At 38.8% G+C, this 16,093-nt stretch overlaps 1 protein-coding gene across 2 annotated transcripts in view; it reads right to left on the bottom strand.

Annotated features, from left to right (window-relative positions):
- HERC6 (HECT and RLD domain containing E3 ubiquitin protein ligase family member 6) overlaps positions 1-16,093 on the bottom strand; it is a 59,921-nt gene that overhangs the window by 31,954 nt on the left and 11,874 nt on the right. For both annotated transcript variants that reach the window (XM_071221258.1, XM_071221259.1), the window contains exons 6-8: positions 12,433-12,560; positions 11,604-11,731; positions 2,973-3,040 (exon numbers count right to left, since the gene is read on the bottom strand). In XM_071221258.1, the coding sequence (XP_071077359.1) occupies positions 2,973-3,040; positions 11,604-11,731; positions 12,433-12,560 (324 nt within the window). The remainder of the gene's footprint in view (positions 1-2,972; positions 3,041-11,603; positions 11,732-12,432; positions 12,561-16,093) is intronic.

Genomic DNA, 16,093 nt, shown 5'->3' with positions numbered 1-16,093 from the left:
CCATCTTGGAAAGAATAATCAGTCTCTAATATAGTCTTCCAAAAACATTAGTGCTCTGCTTTATATTATACCTTCGTCTCCACTGAACTTGTAATGAGTCAGGAAATTCTGCATCACTGTCTTTTAATGCTTAAATAAAGACATTTTGAAAAAAAGGTGTAACCATGACTCCTCAAGTTCCCTCCAGTTTCTTTATGAGTCCTGGGTATCCCATGTAGTTCAGTCATGAAGCAGCTTTTTTTTTCCCACATGCCAGGAACTTTAAGACAATAAGGTGCTCCCTACTGGCACCTACATACCGTTTCTTCTACTTTCTACTTCAAATTCCGGACTCCTCCGAAGGGCATGGCATCAGACTGTATCATCTGTCTCTCCTTCTGAAATCATCTCCCAATGTCCTAGTCTCTACCCTTCAATCACTGAAAACTTCAGCACCTTGCTGACTGTCTTCCTCAGCACCAGTATGCCTGCCATCATTCTTCCTGTCATTCTTGGCTACTTCAGAATTGATTAACTCATTTCCCACTTCGATCTCTCAGTTCTTGACCTCATCTCCAATCTTCTCCTCTGCTCCACCTCAGCCACTCATGCCCTGGATCAGGGTTTCTAAAATGACACTACTGGTATTTTGAGTCAGATAATTCCTTGTTGTGTGGGACCGTTTTGTGCACTGTAGGATGTTCAGCAGCATCCCTGGCCTCTACCCACTGGATGGCAGTAGCAGCCACCCGCAATGGGGTGTAACTGTCTCTCTACAGTTACAACAGTTGTTCACTCTTTCTAATGCATCATTACTTTCTCCATATGAAATGGATCATTCATTCTCATTGGCACACAAACATACATTACTGTTACCTCTCTAGACAATAACAAAACCCTCCCACAGTTCTCTACTCCCCTTCAAAATAAAACTCAGAATTGCTACAGGCATTGTTTGCATTTACTCCTCTCCTACTCTTTGTCCATCCCACCAAGTCAGGTTTCATCCATTCTCCCTTGAGATGACTCAGTCTTAACAAAGCAAACAGGAACTCTCCTCATCTTACTTCATTCACCTCTCAGCAGTATGTGATATGATTAGTACTTCCTCCTTCTAGATATAGTTCTTTATCTGCTCTTGGCTTGATAAGGCACCCTCCCCTGGTGTTCTCCTACCCCAGAAACCAGTCCTTCTCAGTCTCTTCTTCTGGCTCCTCCTCACTGGCTGACCTCTAACTGGAGAAGCCCTCAAGGCTGGATGTTGTTCCCTTCCTCTTCTCAGTTTTACTTTCCCTCTAGGTGGCCTTTCACCCAGGGTCCTGCCTTTAAATACCATCAGGACCCTTGGCTGGTGTAGCTCAGTGGATTGAGCGTAGACCTGCAAACCAAAGGGTAGCTCAGTGGATTGAGCGTAGACCTGCAAACCAAAGGGTCACCGGTTCATTTCCCAGTCAGAGCACATGCCTGGTTTTCAGTTCAGGTCCCCAGTTGGGGGCAGGTGAAGGGCAACCACACATTGATGTTTCTCTCCTTCTCCTTCCCTTCTCCCCTGTTGCCCTGGCTGCTGTGGCTCAGTGGATTGAGCGCCGGCCTACCAACCAACCTTTCCCCCCTGTTTAAAAAAAAATTAAATTAAAATTAAAATCTTTATTAAAAAATAAATAAATACCATCAGGAGTTCGACACCATATTCGTATTTTAGTGCTGATGTCCTCCCTGAGCTCCAGATTTAGACGTCCAACTAGACTCTGATGCCCTCTCCAAAGACATTTCTAACTGACCTCATCCCACGTAACTGACCCCATTACATCCCTGGCTCCATCTCATGGAATTCTTCATCCTTTCCTATCAAGCTCTGTCTGCCTGGCTTTCTTTCTGTTCCTTACACAGATTAGCTGTATTCTTGCGCCAGGGCTTCCTACATGTCCCTCCCTCTACCTGAAATGCTCTTTCTCTGGATCTAAGCTTGGTGAAGATTTCTGCTCAAATGCCACAGTCTCTGTGAGGTCTTCCCTGACTGACATTTCTAAAGAAACCCACTTCGAATGACCCATTTTGTTTTCCTCAGAGCACTGGTCACTCTCTAACAGAATCTTATTTATTTTGCATTTTCATGTTTATTATCTGTCCTTCCATGTAGACTCCAAATGCCATGAATGAGTGCAACCTTATTGGGTACAAACAATAGAATCCTTGTATTATTTACTTTCATCCCAAGCACCTTAAACACAGGAGGCATTTGTTGACTGGCCAATTGAATGGCTATGACAGAGCAAGTACAATCTCCTGACTATCCCCAGCAACACAGAAATGTCTGCTTCTCACCATTTTCTGTCCCAGGGAATATAGTAAGGGTCTATATGAATGTCAAGTTTAAAACATTCCTGATCATAGAAAAAAGTACAGATTAGGAAAATAACTATTACATGTCTCCACAAAAACAATTCAAAAATACAATAATAAAATCCTCTCTGTTAACAATTAGCAATTAGGAAAGCACTAGTATGGTGGGTAACAGTGTAAACTTTGAGGCTGCATTGCCTGGCCTCGAATCATCTCTGCCCATTGTTAGCAGGGCAACTGTGGAGGAGTCTATCTCTCTGAGACTCAGTATTTGTCATCTGTGAAATGGAAGAAAGTAATACCAACTGGATTGATATGAGGATTAAACCTGTTGATCCATTTGGAGTACTTAGATTGGTGCTTAATTCATGATGACTACAACTGACATTATTCATTACCTTTAATATCATTTTTCATATTCTTAATAATAAAAAGTTAGTGGGAAGGCAATGAATTTGGGGGTGTCAGCTAACAGGAAACCAGAAGAGAAAGTGAGAATTACATAATATTTTTTAAAAGCATTCTATGAGAGGATTTTATTATTTAAGTAAGAACTTGAATACATATAAATGATATATAATATTTCAAATATGACTCTGAAATCTAGAGGAGAAAATTGATTTTTAAAACAAACAAAATGTAATAGATACCTGATAAGTTGTCACAAAATTGGCATACGTTCCAGCAAAAATGTGTTTGACTTGAACATCCACAAGGTCTAAAAGAAAGTCATAAATCCATGCTTATTGTTTTTATAAGTAAAAAATCTTTTGTTGTAAACCTAAAACTACTCTTAAAAATAGTCTTTAAAAAAATCTGGAGGCTGCACAGTGGCTTCCAACTGCTTTGGGTCACAGAGGGGTTGCTGAGCTCAGTGTCAGGAGCTGGAAATCTGTTGCAGATCTTACCATGAATTAGTGTAGATTCTTAGTACTTAACATTCGACTCTTGAGGAAACTATGGATTTCTAATTTCCTCATTCAATTTTTGTGGCCTACATTAAGATTCCCTCTAAATTTGGCTTTTGTGAGGATGGCGATGAGATAGGTGGGAACTGAGTCCATTTACCCCCTGCACACAGGTGAAACACCTGGCTGATCTACTGAGGAACAGAGCGAACAGCCAACAGTACCCCCGCATATATGAAGACTGGAGACCAAAAATTGTAGAGGACATTGAAAAATTAGACGAGTAGGTGGAAGCTGCGAACACCAGGATACCTGCTGGAAGAGGAAACCCACCAACAAAGGAACCACCAACAGATAACAACAGAAGAAGGTGAAGGAGGGAGTGGAAGCCACACTAACTCAACCCAGGACCTATCTGGAAATACAACTAAATACTGGAGAAATTGTTCAGAACTAACAACTGAACAAGAGCAAGAGAGACTCCTCAAAACCTTGTACACATGGAAGAAGAAGCTTCAACACAACCTGCCCACATCTGCACAACAGAAAACAAGAGGTGGAGGACAGAGTGACCTTCAGTTCAGTTAACCAGCTGGAGGGAAGGACCCACCAGGAAGGACCCAAAACCAGTCAAAACCCAAAGACAGAGGCAACATAAACCACAGCCCAAGACCAGCTAGCTCATGAGATCAAGGAGACTGCACCACTGAACCTCACAGGTCTCCTACCATCGAAGTTCACACCACAGACCCAGGGAGTCAGAAAAGATCAATTTAAGAAGCAGAGGCTAACAAGAAGAGTCTCACAAACAATGGGAAGACAAAGAAACAATCCCCAAATGAAAGGAAAGGCGGAAGTCTCAGAAAGAATGCTAAATGAAATAAGCGCAAGTCAACTATCAGATACTGAGTTCAAAGCAATGGTTATCAGGAAGCTCAATGAGTTCACAGAGAACTACCAAAAACTACAGGGGAACTACAATGAACTCACCACAAACTATATCAATATGAGAGAGGAAATAGAAACTATTAACAAGGGCCAAGAGGAAATGAAGAATACAATTTCTGAACTGAAGAACACAGTAGAAGGAATCAAAAGCAGGCTCTATGAAGCAAAGGATTGGATCAGCAAGCTGGAGGACAAGGTAGAATAAAACACCCAGAATGAGCAAGAAAAGGAAAAGAGGCTCAGAAAGAATGAAGAGGGGTTAAGGGAAATGCAGGACAACATGAAATGTAAAAATATCCATATAATAGGGATATCAGAAGGAGAAGAAGAAGAGCAAGGGATAGAAAACCTGTTTGAAAAGTAATGATGCAAAATTTCCCTAATCTGATGAGAGAAAAAGTCACACAAATCCAGGAAACACAGAGAGTCCCAATCAAGAGGAACCAAAGAAGCCCACTTCAAGACACATCATAATTAAAATGGCAAAATTCCAAGATGAAGAGAGAATCTTAAAGGGAAGGGAAGGGAAAAACAAAAGGGCAGCAAGGGAAAAACAGGAAGTAACATAAAAGGGAGCCCTGATAAGACTAGCAGCTGAATTCTCAGTGGAAACGTTCCAAGCCAGAAGGGAATGGCAAGAAATATTCCAAGTAATGAAAACCAGAACCCTGCAACCAAGACTACTTTATCTGGCAAGGCTGTCAATTAAAATGGAATGCCAAATAAGGAGCTTCCCAGACAAAAGAAGTCTCAAGGAATATACCTCCTCCAAACCAGTTCTGCAGGAGATGACAAAGGCTTTGCTTTAAGAACAGGAAACAAAACAGTGAAAGAAAGAGGAACACAGGTACGAAAAAATGGCAATGATAAGTACCTATCAATAATAACCTTAAACATAAATGGATTATATGCCCCAATCAAAAGACACAGAATAGCAGAATGGATAAGAAAACATGACTCACACATATGCTGCCTACAGGAGACCCACCTCAGAACAAAAGACCTACACAGACTGAAAGTGAAGGGTTGGAAACAAATATTCCAAGCAAATGGATAGGAAAAAAGAGTTGGGGTAGCAATACTCATATCGGACAAAACAGACTTCAAAAATAGAGCCATAAAAAGAGACCCAGAGAGTCACTTCATAATACTCAAGGGAAGAATCCATCAAGAAGACATAAATATTGTAAATATATGTGAACCCAACATAGGAGCACCCAAATACATAAAATCTTGGAGGACTTCAAGAAAGATATTGACAGCAACACAATTATAGTAGGAGATTTTAACTCCCCACTGTCAAAAATGTAAAGATCTTCCAAACAAAATATCAACAAGGACATTGTGCCATTGAACAATGCCCTAGATCAAATGGTCTTAGCTGGTATATATAGAGCCTTTCATCCCCAAGAAGCAAAATACACATTCTTTTCAAATGCACATGGAACATTTTCAAATAGACCACATAATAGGACACAAAACAAGCCTCAACAAGTTCAAGAAAATTGAAATCATATCAAGAATTTTCTCTGACTTGAAACTAGAAACCAACCTCAAGGAAAAAAACCCAAAACACTCAAATTTGTGGAGATTGAATAGCTTGCTATTAAACAATGAATGGGTCAAGAATGATATTAGATAAGAAATCAAAAACTTTCTGGAAACAAATGAAAATGAACTCACAACAATCTAAAACTTATGGGACACAGTGAAGGCAGTCCTGAGAGGGAAGTTCATAGCAATACAGGCCTACCTAAAAAAGATAGAAACATTTCAAATAAACCACCTAACCCTATGCCTACAGGAACTCAAGGAACAACAACAAAGACAACCCAGAACAAGTAGAAGGAAGGAAATAACCAAGATCAGAGCAGAATTAAATGACATAGAGACTAAAAGCACAATTCTAAAGATCAATGAATTCAGGAGCTGGTTCTTTGAAAAGATAAACAAAATCGACAAGCCTTTAAGTAGACTCATCAAGGAAAAAAGAGAGAGGACCCAAATAAACACAATTAGAAATGAAAGAGGAGACATCACAACTGATACCACAGAAATACAAAGGATTGTAATAAATTACTATGAAGAACTATATCCCAAGAAATTTGAAAAACTAGATGAAATGGACAAATTTCTAGGAAAATATAATCTTCCAAAACTCAATGAAGAAGCAGAAAGCCTGAACAGACCAATAACACCTGATGAAATTGAAACAGTAATCAAAAAGTTTCCAACACACAAAAGCCCTGGACCAGACGGTTTCACAGGAGAATTTTACAAAGCATTTAAGGGAAAGCTAACCCCCATCCTCCACAGATTATTTTTAAAAATCCAAGAAGATGGAAGACTCCCAAACTCTTTTTATGAAGCTGGCATCATCCTAAACCCAAAACGAGATAAAGACATAACAAAGAAAGAAAACTTCAGGCCAATATCACTGATGAACATAGATGCTAAAATCCTCAATAAAATATTGGCAAACCGCATCCATCAGTACATTAAAAAGATCATACACCATAATCAAGTGGGATTCATCCCAGGAATGCAAGGATGGTACAATATTCGCAAATCAATAAACATAATACACCATATAAATAAAAGACAAAAATCACATGATCATATCAATAGATGCAGAAAAAGCATTTCATAAGATACAGCACCCATTTATGATAAAGACACTCAGCAAAGTGGGAATAGAGGGAGCATTCCTCAACATAACAAAGGCCATATATGAGAGACCTACAGCCAACATCATACTCAATGGACAAAAACTTAGAGCTTTCCCACTAAGATCAGGAACAAGACAAGTATGCCCTCTCTCACCACTCCTATTCAACATAGTATTGGAAGTCCTAGCCACAGCAATCAGACAAGAAAAAGAAATTAAAGGCATCCAAATTGGAAAGGAGGAAACAAAACTCATTGTTTGTAGATGACATGACAGTGTACATAGAAAATCTTATAGACTCCACCAAAAAACTACTTGACCTAATAAATGAATTTAGCAAAATAGCTGGATACAAAGTCAATACTCATAAATCAAAGGCATTCCTGTATACCAACAATGAAACATCAGAAACAGAAATCAGGAAAAAAATCCCATTTGATATAGCAACAAGAAAAAGAAAGTACCTAGGAATAAACCTAACCAAGGAAGTAAAAGATCTGTACTCAGAAAACTACACAACACTGAAGAAAGAAATTAAGGAAGACACAAACAAATGGAAGCACATACCATGCTCATGGATTGGAAGAATTAACATCATCAAAATGGCCATACTACCCAAAGCAATTTATAGATTCAATGCAATCCCTATTAGAGTACCCATGACATATTTCGCAGATGTAGAACAAACATTTCAGAAATTTATATGGAACCATAAATGACCCCAAATAGCTGCAGCAATTTTGAGAAAGAAGAACAAAGTAGGAGGGATCACAGTACCTGATATCAAACTGTATTACAAGGCCACTGTAATCAAAACAGCCTGGTACTGGCATAAAAACAGGCACATATACCAGTGGAACAGAACAGAGAGCCCAGAAATAAACCCAAGTCTCTACAGTCAATTATTATTTGACAAAGGGGAAAGAAGCATAAAATGGAGCAAAAATAGCGTCTTCAACAAATGGTGTTGGGAGAGCTGGACAGCTACATGCAAAAACACCCCCCAAAACTCTATCACCAAGTTACACCATACACAAAAATAAATTCAAGGTGGATAAAAGACTTAAATATAAGTCGTGACACCATAAAAGTCCTAGAGGAAAACATCAGCAGGAAAATCTCAGACATCCCATGCACCAACATCTTCACTGATATGTTCCCTAAAGCAAGGATAAAGGAAAGAATAAAAAATGGGACCTCAAATAGAACCAAGATGGCGGCGTAGGTAGACACACTGCACCTCCTCGCACAACCAGAACTGACAGAAAATCGAACAGCAAGGAAGTCCGACACCAAGTTGATAAAAAATAAATGTTCATCCAGACCGGTAGGAGGGGCGGAGACGGGCAGCTGGGGCGGAGAGGACTCGCGTTGCCGTGGTGGGACCAAGACTGGTGGAGTGTGGGACAAACTGGGCAGGCAGTATGACCACTAGCAGACCCTGCGACCCCACATTCGCACACAGATAAACCAAGAGGGCAGGACTCAGAGTGGCGGAGAACGGGGCAGGCAGAGCGGTGGGTAGCACCCTGCGGCCCCACATTCGTGCATAGACAAACTGGGACGAACGGCAGGGGAGCAAAGCAGACCACGCAACCCAGGGCTCCAGCGTGGCGAAATAAAGCCTCAAACCTCTGATTGAAAACACCCGTGGGGGTTGGGGTGGCAGCAGGAGAAACTCCCAGCCTCACAGGACAGGTTGTTGGAGAGACCCACAGGGGCCTAGAGTGTGCACAAACCCACTCACTCGGGAACCAGCACCAGAGGAGCCCAGTTTGATTGTGGGTAGCGGAGGCAGTGACTGAAATCTGGTGGACAGTGGAGCAGGCACCATTGCTCCCTCCCGGCCCCTCCCCCACATACAGCATCACAGCTCAGTGACGAGCATTACCCTACCCCCAGGGAACACCTAAGGCTCCACCCCTTTAAGTAACAGTCGCACCAAGACAAAAAAAAAAAAATGGCCCAAATGACAGAACACTTCAAAGCTCCAGAAAAAATACAACTAAGCGAGGAAGAGATAGCCAACCTATCAGATGCACAGTTCAAAACACTGGTTATCAAGATGCTCACAGAATTAGTTGAATTTGGTCGAAAACTAGATGAAAAAATGAAGGCTATGCTAAGAGAGACAAAGGAAAATGTACAGGGAACCAATAGTGATGCGAAAGAAACTGGAACTCATATCAACAGTGTGGACCAGAAGGAAGAAAGAAACATCCAACCAGAAAAGAATGAAGAAACAAGAATTCGGAAAAATGAGGAGAGGCTTAGGAACCTCCAGGACATCTTGAAATGTTCCAACATCTGAATTATAGGGGTGCCAGAAGGAGAAGAGGAAGAACAAAAAATTGAAAACTTATTTGAACAAATAATGAAGGAGAACTTCCCTAATCTGGCAAAGGAAATAGACTTCCAGGAAGTCCAGGAAGCTCAGAGAGTCCCAAAGAAGCTAGACCCAAGGAGGAACACACCAAGGCACATCATAATTACATTAGCCAAGATTAAAGATAAGGAGAGAATCTTAAAAGCAGCAAGAGAAAAGGAGACAGTTACTTACAAAGGAGTGCCCATAAGACTCTCAGCTGATTTCTCAAAAGGGACCTTACAGGCAAGAAGGTGCTGGAAAGAAGTATTCAAAGTCATGAAAGGCAAGGACCTACATCCAAGATTACTGTATCCAGCAAAGCTATCATTTAGAATGGAAGGGAAGATAAAGAGCTTTTCAGATAAGGTCGAGTTAAAGGAGTTCATCATCACCAAGCCCTTATTATATGAAATGTTAGAGGAAATTACCTAAGAAAAAGAAGATAAAAAATATGAACAGTGTTTCATATAAAAATATGAACTGTGAGCAAACTCACAGTTATTAACAACCATACCTAAAACAAAAATAAAAGCAAACTAAGCAAACAACTAGAACAGGAACAGAACCACAGAAATGGAGATCACATGGAGTGTTATCAATAGGGGAGTGGGAGGGGGAGAGAGGGGGGAAGGGTATAAAGAATAAATAGCATAAATGATAGGTGGAAAATACACAGGGGGAGGGTAAGAAAAGTGTAGGAAATGTAGAAGCCAAAGAACTTATAAGTATGACCCATTGACACGAACTATAGGGGGGGGGAATGTGGGAGGAAGGGGGTGTGCAAGATGGAGTTAAGTGAAGGGGGGGAATGGGACAACTGTAATAGCATAATCAATAAATATATTTTAAAATTTTAAATAAATAAATAAATAAAAACAGATATTAAAAAAAAGCATAATGGAAAAAAAAAGGGACCTCATCAAATTAAAAAGCTTTTGCATGGCTAAAGAAAACAGCACTAAAATACAAAGAGAACCAACAGTATGGGAAAACATATTTGCCAATGATACTTCGGTGATCTCCAAAATATATAAACAACCCACAGAACTCCATTCCAGGAAGACAAAAAACCCAATTAAAAAATGGGCAAAAGACTTGAACAGACACTTCTTCAAGGAGGACATACAGAGGGCCCAGAGACATATGAAAAGATGCTCAGTATCACTAGCCATCAGAGAGATGCAAATTAAAACCACAATGAGGTATCACCTCACACAGGTCAGAATGACCAACATAAACAAATCCACAAACAAATGTTGGAGAGGATGCGGAGAAAAGGGAACCCTAGTGCACTGTTGGTGGGAATGCAGACTGGTGAGGCCACTGTGGAACACAGTGTGGAATTTCCTCAGAAAACTAAACATGGAACTGCCTTTTGACCCAGCAATTCCGCTGCTGGGATTATACCCTAAGAGCCCTGAAACACCAATCCAAAAGAACCTATGCACCCCAATGTTCATAGCAGCACAATTTACAATAGCCAAGTGCTATAAACAGCCTAAGTGCCCATCAGGAAATGAGTGGATCAAAAAACTATGGTACATTTACAGAATGAAATACTATGCAGCAGAAAGAAAGGAGTTCCTACCCTTCCTGACAGCATGGATGGAACTGGAGAGCATCACGCTAAGTGAAATAAGCCTGACAGTGAAGGACAAATACCATATGATCTCACTGTTAGCTGGAACATAATCAACAAAAGAAAAAAGCAAACAAAATATAACCAGAGATATTAAAATTAAGAGCAATCTAATAATAGCCTGAAGGATGCGGGTGGGGACAGTGGGGAGAAGGATTTTCAGGAACTACTCTAAAGGACACATGGACAAAGCCATGGGGGAAGGTGGAAGCATGGGAGAGAGGTGGGTTTGGATGAGGTGGGGTGGAAGGGGGGGAGAAAATGCAAACAACTGTAATTGAACAACAAGGTAATTTTTAAAAATCAAATGTATTCCCAAGCCAAATTTACTTATTTATAGGCAACTTATGTTCTTCTAAATGGATGTGGACTACGAACAGTAGAAAAGATTGTGATCAGGTTACATGTCATATATTCACTTAGCCCAAAATTTAATTTTCATGCACTTGCATCATGAAACCAGGCTGATGTGCTTTAGAAGAGGTTGGATTACATGTATATAAGTATATTGTTCTGATGCTTGAGTAGATAATTTGGGATCTTCTTTTGTATTACCTTAATCTTTAGACAAGGTTACCAAACACTCCAGGAATCACAGCATAAGAAAAAATATATATTTTACAAATGAAAAAAATAAGCATACTCGATGACCTATACTTCTGTGCACTCCTTTGAGAGAAAGCTGAATAATACTTCTCCTTCAGTGGCATCAATTAACAGAAAATCATGAGTTAGTGGGACCACGCATACCATCAGCAGAAATCATGCAGCTAATGCCAAAGTTTTCCATCTGGGCCTCCGGATCAGTTAGGCTGCTTGATCCATGACCAAAAGACACCACCTGACCAGTAGTGTAGACATATGCAAGGGTGTGATAACTGCAAGACAGAGAATACATAAAGTGAAGTCCAGGATACTTACACCTTTTGAGAAAGATGATGTCTCTTAACCCACACAAAAATAGACTTATTTTACACTAAGTATGCAGATCCCTTATCACAATGTCAGGGTTAGGGGGTACCAAATGATGTGGCTAAACAAATGGTAGGTGAATATTAATTTATTACTTACCTTCAGTATAGAATATTATTGAGCAGTCTTTACTATGGTTTCTATCGCTTGTGCTTAAATGCAGGTGTTTTATTTTATGAATTAGGTAGATGATACTCAAAGTGTCCTCATAATTAGGTTATGCCACACTCTGACTATATATGCAAATATACATCATCTTCTACATGCATGAGCATGAAATTAACTTTGTTCAACCACCTGAAGTAGACAAGTACCACTATTTTTGTTATAAACCCACTCCCTGCCCTTGCACCTAGTTAGGTGGTCCATACACAGTAAGCTTCCAATAAATTCCTATTAAACAAATTAAATGCCTAGGATGAAAAAGAAATGGGAAAGTTAAAATTTATTTGAAAAAAGTAAATTTCAGAAAAGAAAGTCATCTATACAAAATAACTATATATTTTAGGGTTTTAAAAGTTTTGAAAACATTCCATATGAGTCATTTCTAAGTCATAACATATAACAGTTTCTACTCATTCTAAAAAAAAAAAAAAAAGCCTATTACCTTCCACAGTCTATCTGTGAAACTAGGCCATCAATTCTTTCCACATGTTGTAGACCACTCTTCTTGGCAGTGGGGCTGTGTCCCAGCTGTCCCCAGCTGTTGTCTCCAAATGTGAACACTTTCCCATTCTGTCCAAAAAAAGAAAGAGAGCTAATTTCAAGTAAAAGAAAGTAACTTAAAAAAGAGTTTCATATTATGTTTCATAACGGAATTATATGAAAGCAGAGTGTGAAATAATGAGTATATGAGCTCTGGAGGAGGGGCGCTGTACTTACTATTTCTAATGGTGAATGTAGAGTTAACACATTAAACACAAAAAATCATTGGCACTCCATTACGAATTAGGTACTTAATATGTTTGTAGAATGAATGGACAGACAAATTAACTGGTTCAAAAATAACACTAACATTTATTTATTTGTGCATTCCTCTGAAAATAATCTTTTCTAAATAGATGATTCTTTTTAAAATTTATTTTTCAGTTACATTAGACATACAATATTTTTTAAATATTTTATTTATTTAGTTTTAGAGAGAGTGGAAGGGAAGGAGACAGACAGGGAGAGAAACATTGCTGTGCGAGAAACAGTTGACTCTCACATGCCCTCAAAGGGGGACCTGACCTGCAACCCAGGTATGTGTCCTGACTGGGAATCGAACTGGCGACCTTACAGTTGGCAGGCCAGTGCTCAATCCACTGAGCCACACCAGCCAGGGCAATACAATATTATTTTAGTATCAAGTGTACAGTATAGTGATTAGGCATTTATATATCATATGAAGTGATCACCCCAGTAAGTCTACTACCCATCTGACACTATATATAGCTATTACAGTATTATTGACTATATTCCTTATGCTGTACTTTACATCCCCATGACTATTTTTATTTTTTATAACTGGCAATTTGTACTCCTTATTTCCTTTTTCACCCAGTCCTCCAACCCCATCCCTTCTGGAAATTATTAATTTGTTCTCTGTATCTATGACTTGGTTTCTGTTTTGTTTATTATTTTATTTTGTTCTTTAGATTCCACTTATCTTTAGATTTCACTTATATGTGAAATCATATGGTATTTGTCTTTCTCTGTCTGGCTTATTTCACTTAGCATAATACCCTCTAGGTCCATCCATGTTGTTGCAAATGGTAAGATTTCATTCTTTTCTTCTGGTAGAGTAATATTTTATCGTATATATGTACCACCTCTTCTTTATCCATTCCTCTATCGATGGACACATTGGTTGCTTCCATATCTTGGCTTTTGTAAATAATGCTGCAATGAACATAGGGGTGCATATGTCTTTTCAAATTAGTGTTTCGGATTTCTTTGAATAAATACACAGAAGTGGGATTGCTGGGTCATATGGTAGTTTTTTTTTTAACTTTATTTATTTACTTTTAGAGAGAAGGGAAAGGAAGGAGAAAGAAAGGGAGAGAAACATTGATGTGTGAGACATTGGTCAGTTGCTTCTCACACACACTCCAAACGAGGTGCAGGGTCCCAAACAGAGGCATGTGCCACTATTTGAGGAATGACACCCAACCAACCGAGCCATGCCAGCCAGGGCGGGTCATATGGTAGTTTTCACATGTTGTGGACCACTCTTCTTGGCAGTGGGGCTGTGTCCCAGCTGTCCCCAGCTGTTGTCTCCAATGTCAGCTATCTCCTGCTATTGGCTTCTAGTGGGTAGAGGCCAGGGGTGCTGCTTACCACCTTCCAATGCATAAGAGAGCTCCACAGCAAAGAATTATTTGGCCAAAACGTCATTAATACCAAGAAACTTTGCAAATCACTTTTGACACTTTCAGTCAGTCACAGTACCTTTTCCATACACTGCACAATCTTTTTATGTGTTTCAGTTGTGTTTTTACCTTTCTTGAAACAATAAAGCATAATATACCAAAAATGTTGCATATTTTCTTCCATCTTCAATATTAAAATGGCTGCACAAAAATTCACCAATTTTGATAAGTTTTTTTAATGCACACTGATATGACAGCTATCACAATACAATCTAACAAAATTGGCCCTGGCTGGTATGGCTCAGTGGATTGAGTGCTGGCCTGAGAACCTAAGTGTCGCTGGTTTGATTCCCAGTCTAGGGCACATGCCTGGGTGGCAGGCCATGTGCCTGGTGGAGAACTGGAGAGAGGCAACCACACATTGCTGTCTCTCTCCCTTTCTTTCCCCCTCCCTTCCCCTCTCTCTAAAAATAAATAAATAAAATTTAAAAAGACAATCTAACAATATTGTTTTGAATGAAGTTAAAGACAACTAAGTGCTACTAGAGCCATCTTATGGGAAAAAACAAATGAACTTTTTGGCCTGCCTATTATCAGTCCACTTTCCCCAACATCATTTATTGAAGAGACTATCTTTACCCCATTGTACATTCTTGCCTCCTTTGTCATAGATTAATTGACTATATAGTCATGGGTTTATTTCTGAGCTCTCTATTCTGTTCACTGAAATATGCATCTATTTTTATTCCAGTGCCATGCTATTTTGATTACTATAATTTTGTAGCATACTGTATTTTGCTGTGTATATAATGCTCTCCCGTTTATAACACACACCCACGTTTTTGGCCCAAACTTTCAGGAAAAATATCTTTCCTTTTAATTTTGGAATTCAATTATTTACTTATTTATATTTAGAAACAAAACCAATTATGGTATTTCAGTGTATTATTCTGCATACAGATATCGTTATTGCTTTCTAGATGTACATTTTTAATGCATAAACATAAAAAAAGAACTAAAAACATTTATATAGACATGGAGTTAGTACTACCTGTGTATAATGTGCATCCTTATTTCCCTCAAAAACTTGGGCAAAATGTATGTGTTATACGCAGCATAATACGGATAATTTGATATCAGGTAGCATGATACCTGCAACATTTTTCTTCTTTCTTGCAATTGTTTTGGCTATTCAAAGTCTTTTGTGGTTCTACATAAATTTTAGGATTATTTGTTCTCGTTCTGTAAAAAATGCCATTGGTATTTTAATAGGGATTGCACTGAATCTGTAGATTGCCTTCAGTAGCACTTACGGACATTTTAACGATGTTAATTCTTCCTACCCACTAGGACAGTATATACTTCCATTTATTTGTATTTCCTTCAGTATTTTTCTTCAATGTGTCACAGTTTTCTGCTTACAGGTATTTTCCCTCCTTGGTAAATTTATTCTTAGGTATTTTTTGATGCAATTGTTTTCTTAATTTTTCTTTCTTATAGTCCATTATTGGTGTATAAAAATGCTACCAATTTCTGAATATTAATTTTGTATCCTGCTAAAACTGAATTCATTTACCAGTTCTAATAGTTTTTTGTTGGCATCTTTAGGGTTATATCTATAAAGTATCATGTCATCTATTAATAATGACAGTTTTACTTCCTTTTTTCTGATTTAAGTTTTATTTCTTTTTCTTGTTTGATTGTTGTTGCTAGGACTTCCAGTAATATGTTGAATAAGAGTGGTAAAATCAGACATCCCTGTCTTGTTCCTGATCTTAAAGAAAAAGCTTTCAGCTTTTCACCACTGAGTATGATGTTAGGTGTGAGTTTGTCATATACTGTCTTTATTATGTTGAGATATGTTCCCTCTACTTTGCTGAGAGTTTTTATCATAAATCAATGTTGGATTTTTTAAAA

The sequence above is a fragment of the Desmodus rotundus genome, chromosome 4, assembly GCF_022682495.2.
Source record: "Desmodus rotundus isolate HL8 chromosome 4, HLdesRot8A.1, whole genome shotgun sequence".
Taxonomy (NCBI): domain Eukaryota; kingdom Metazoa; phylum Chordata; class Mammalia; order Chiroptera; family Phyllostomidae; genus Desmodus; species Desmodus rotundus.
This window is presented reverse-complemented; position numbering and strand designations above follow the sequence as displayed.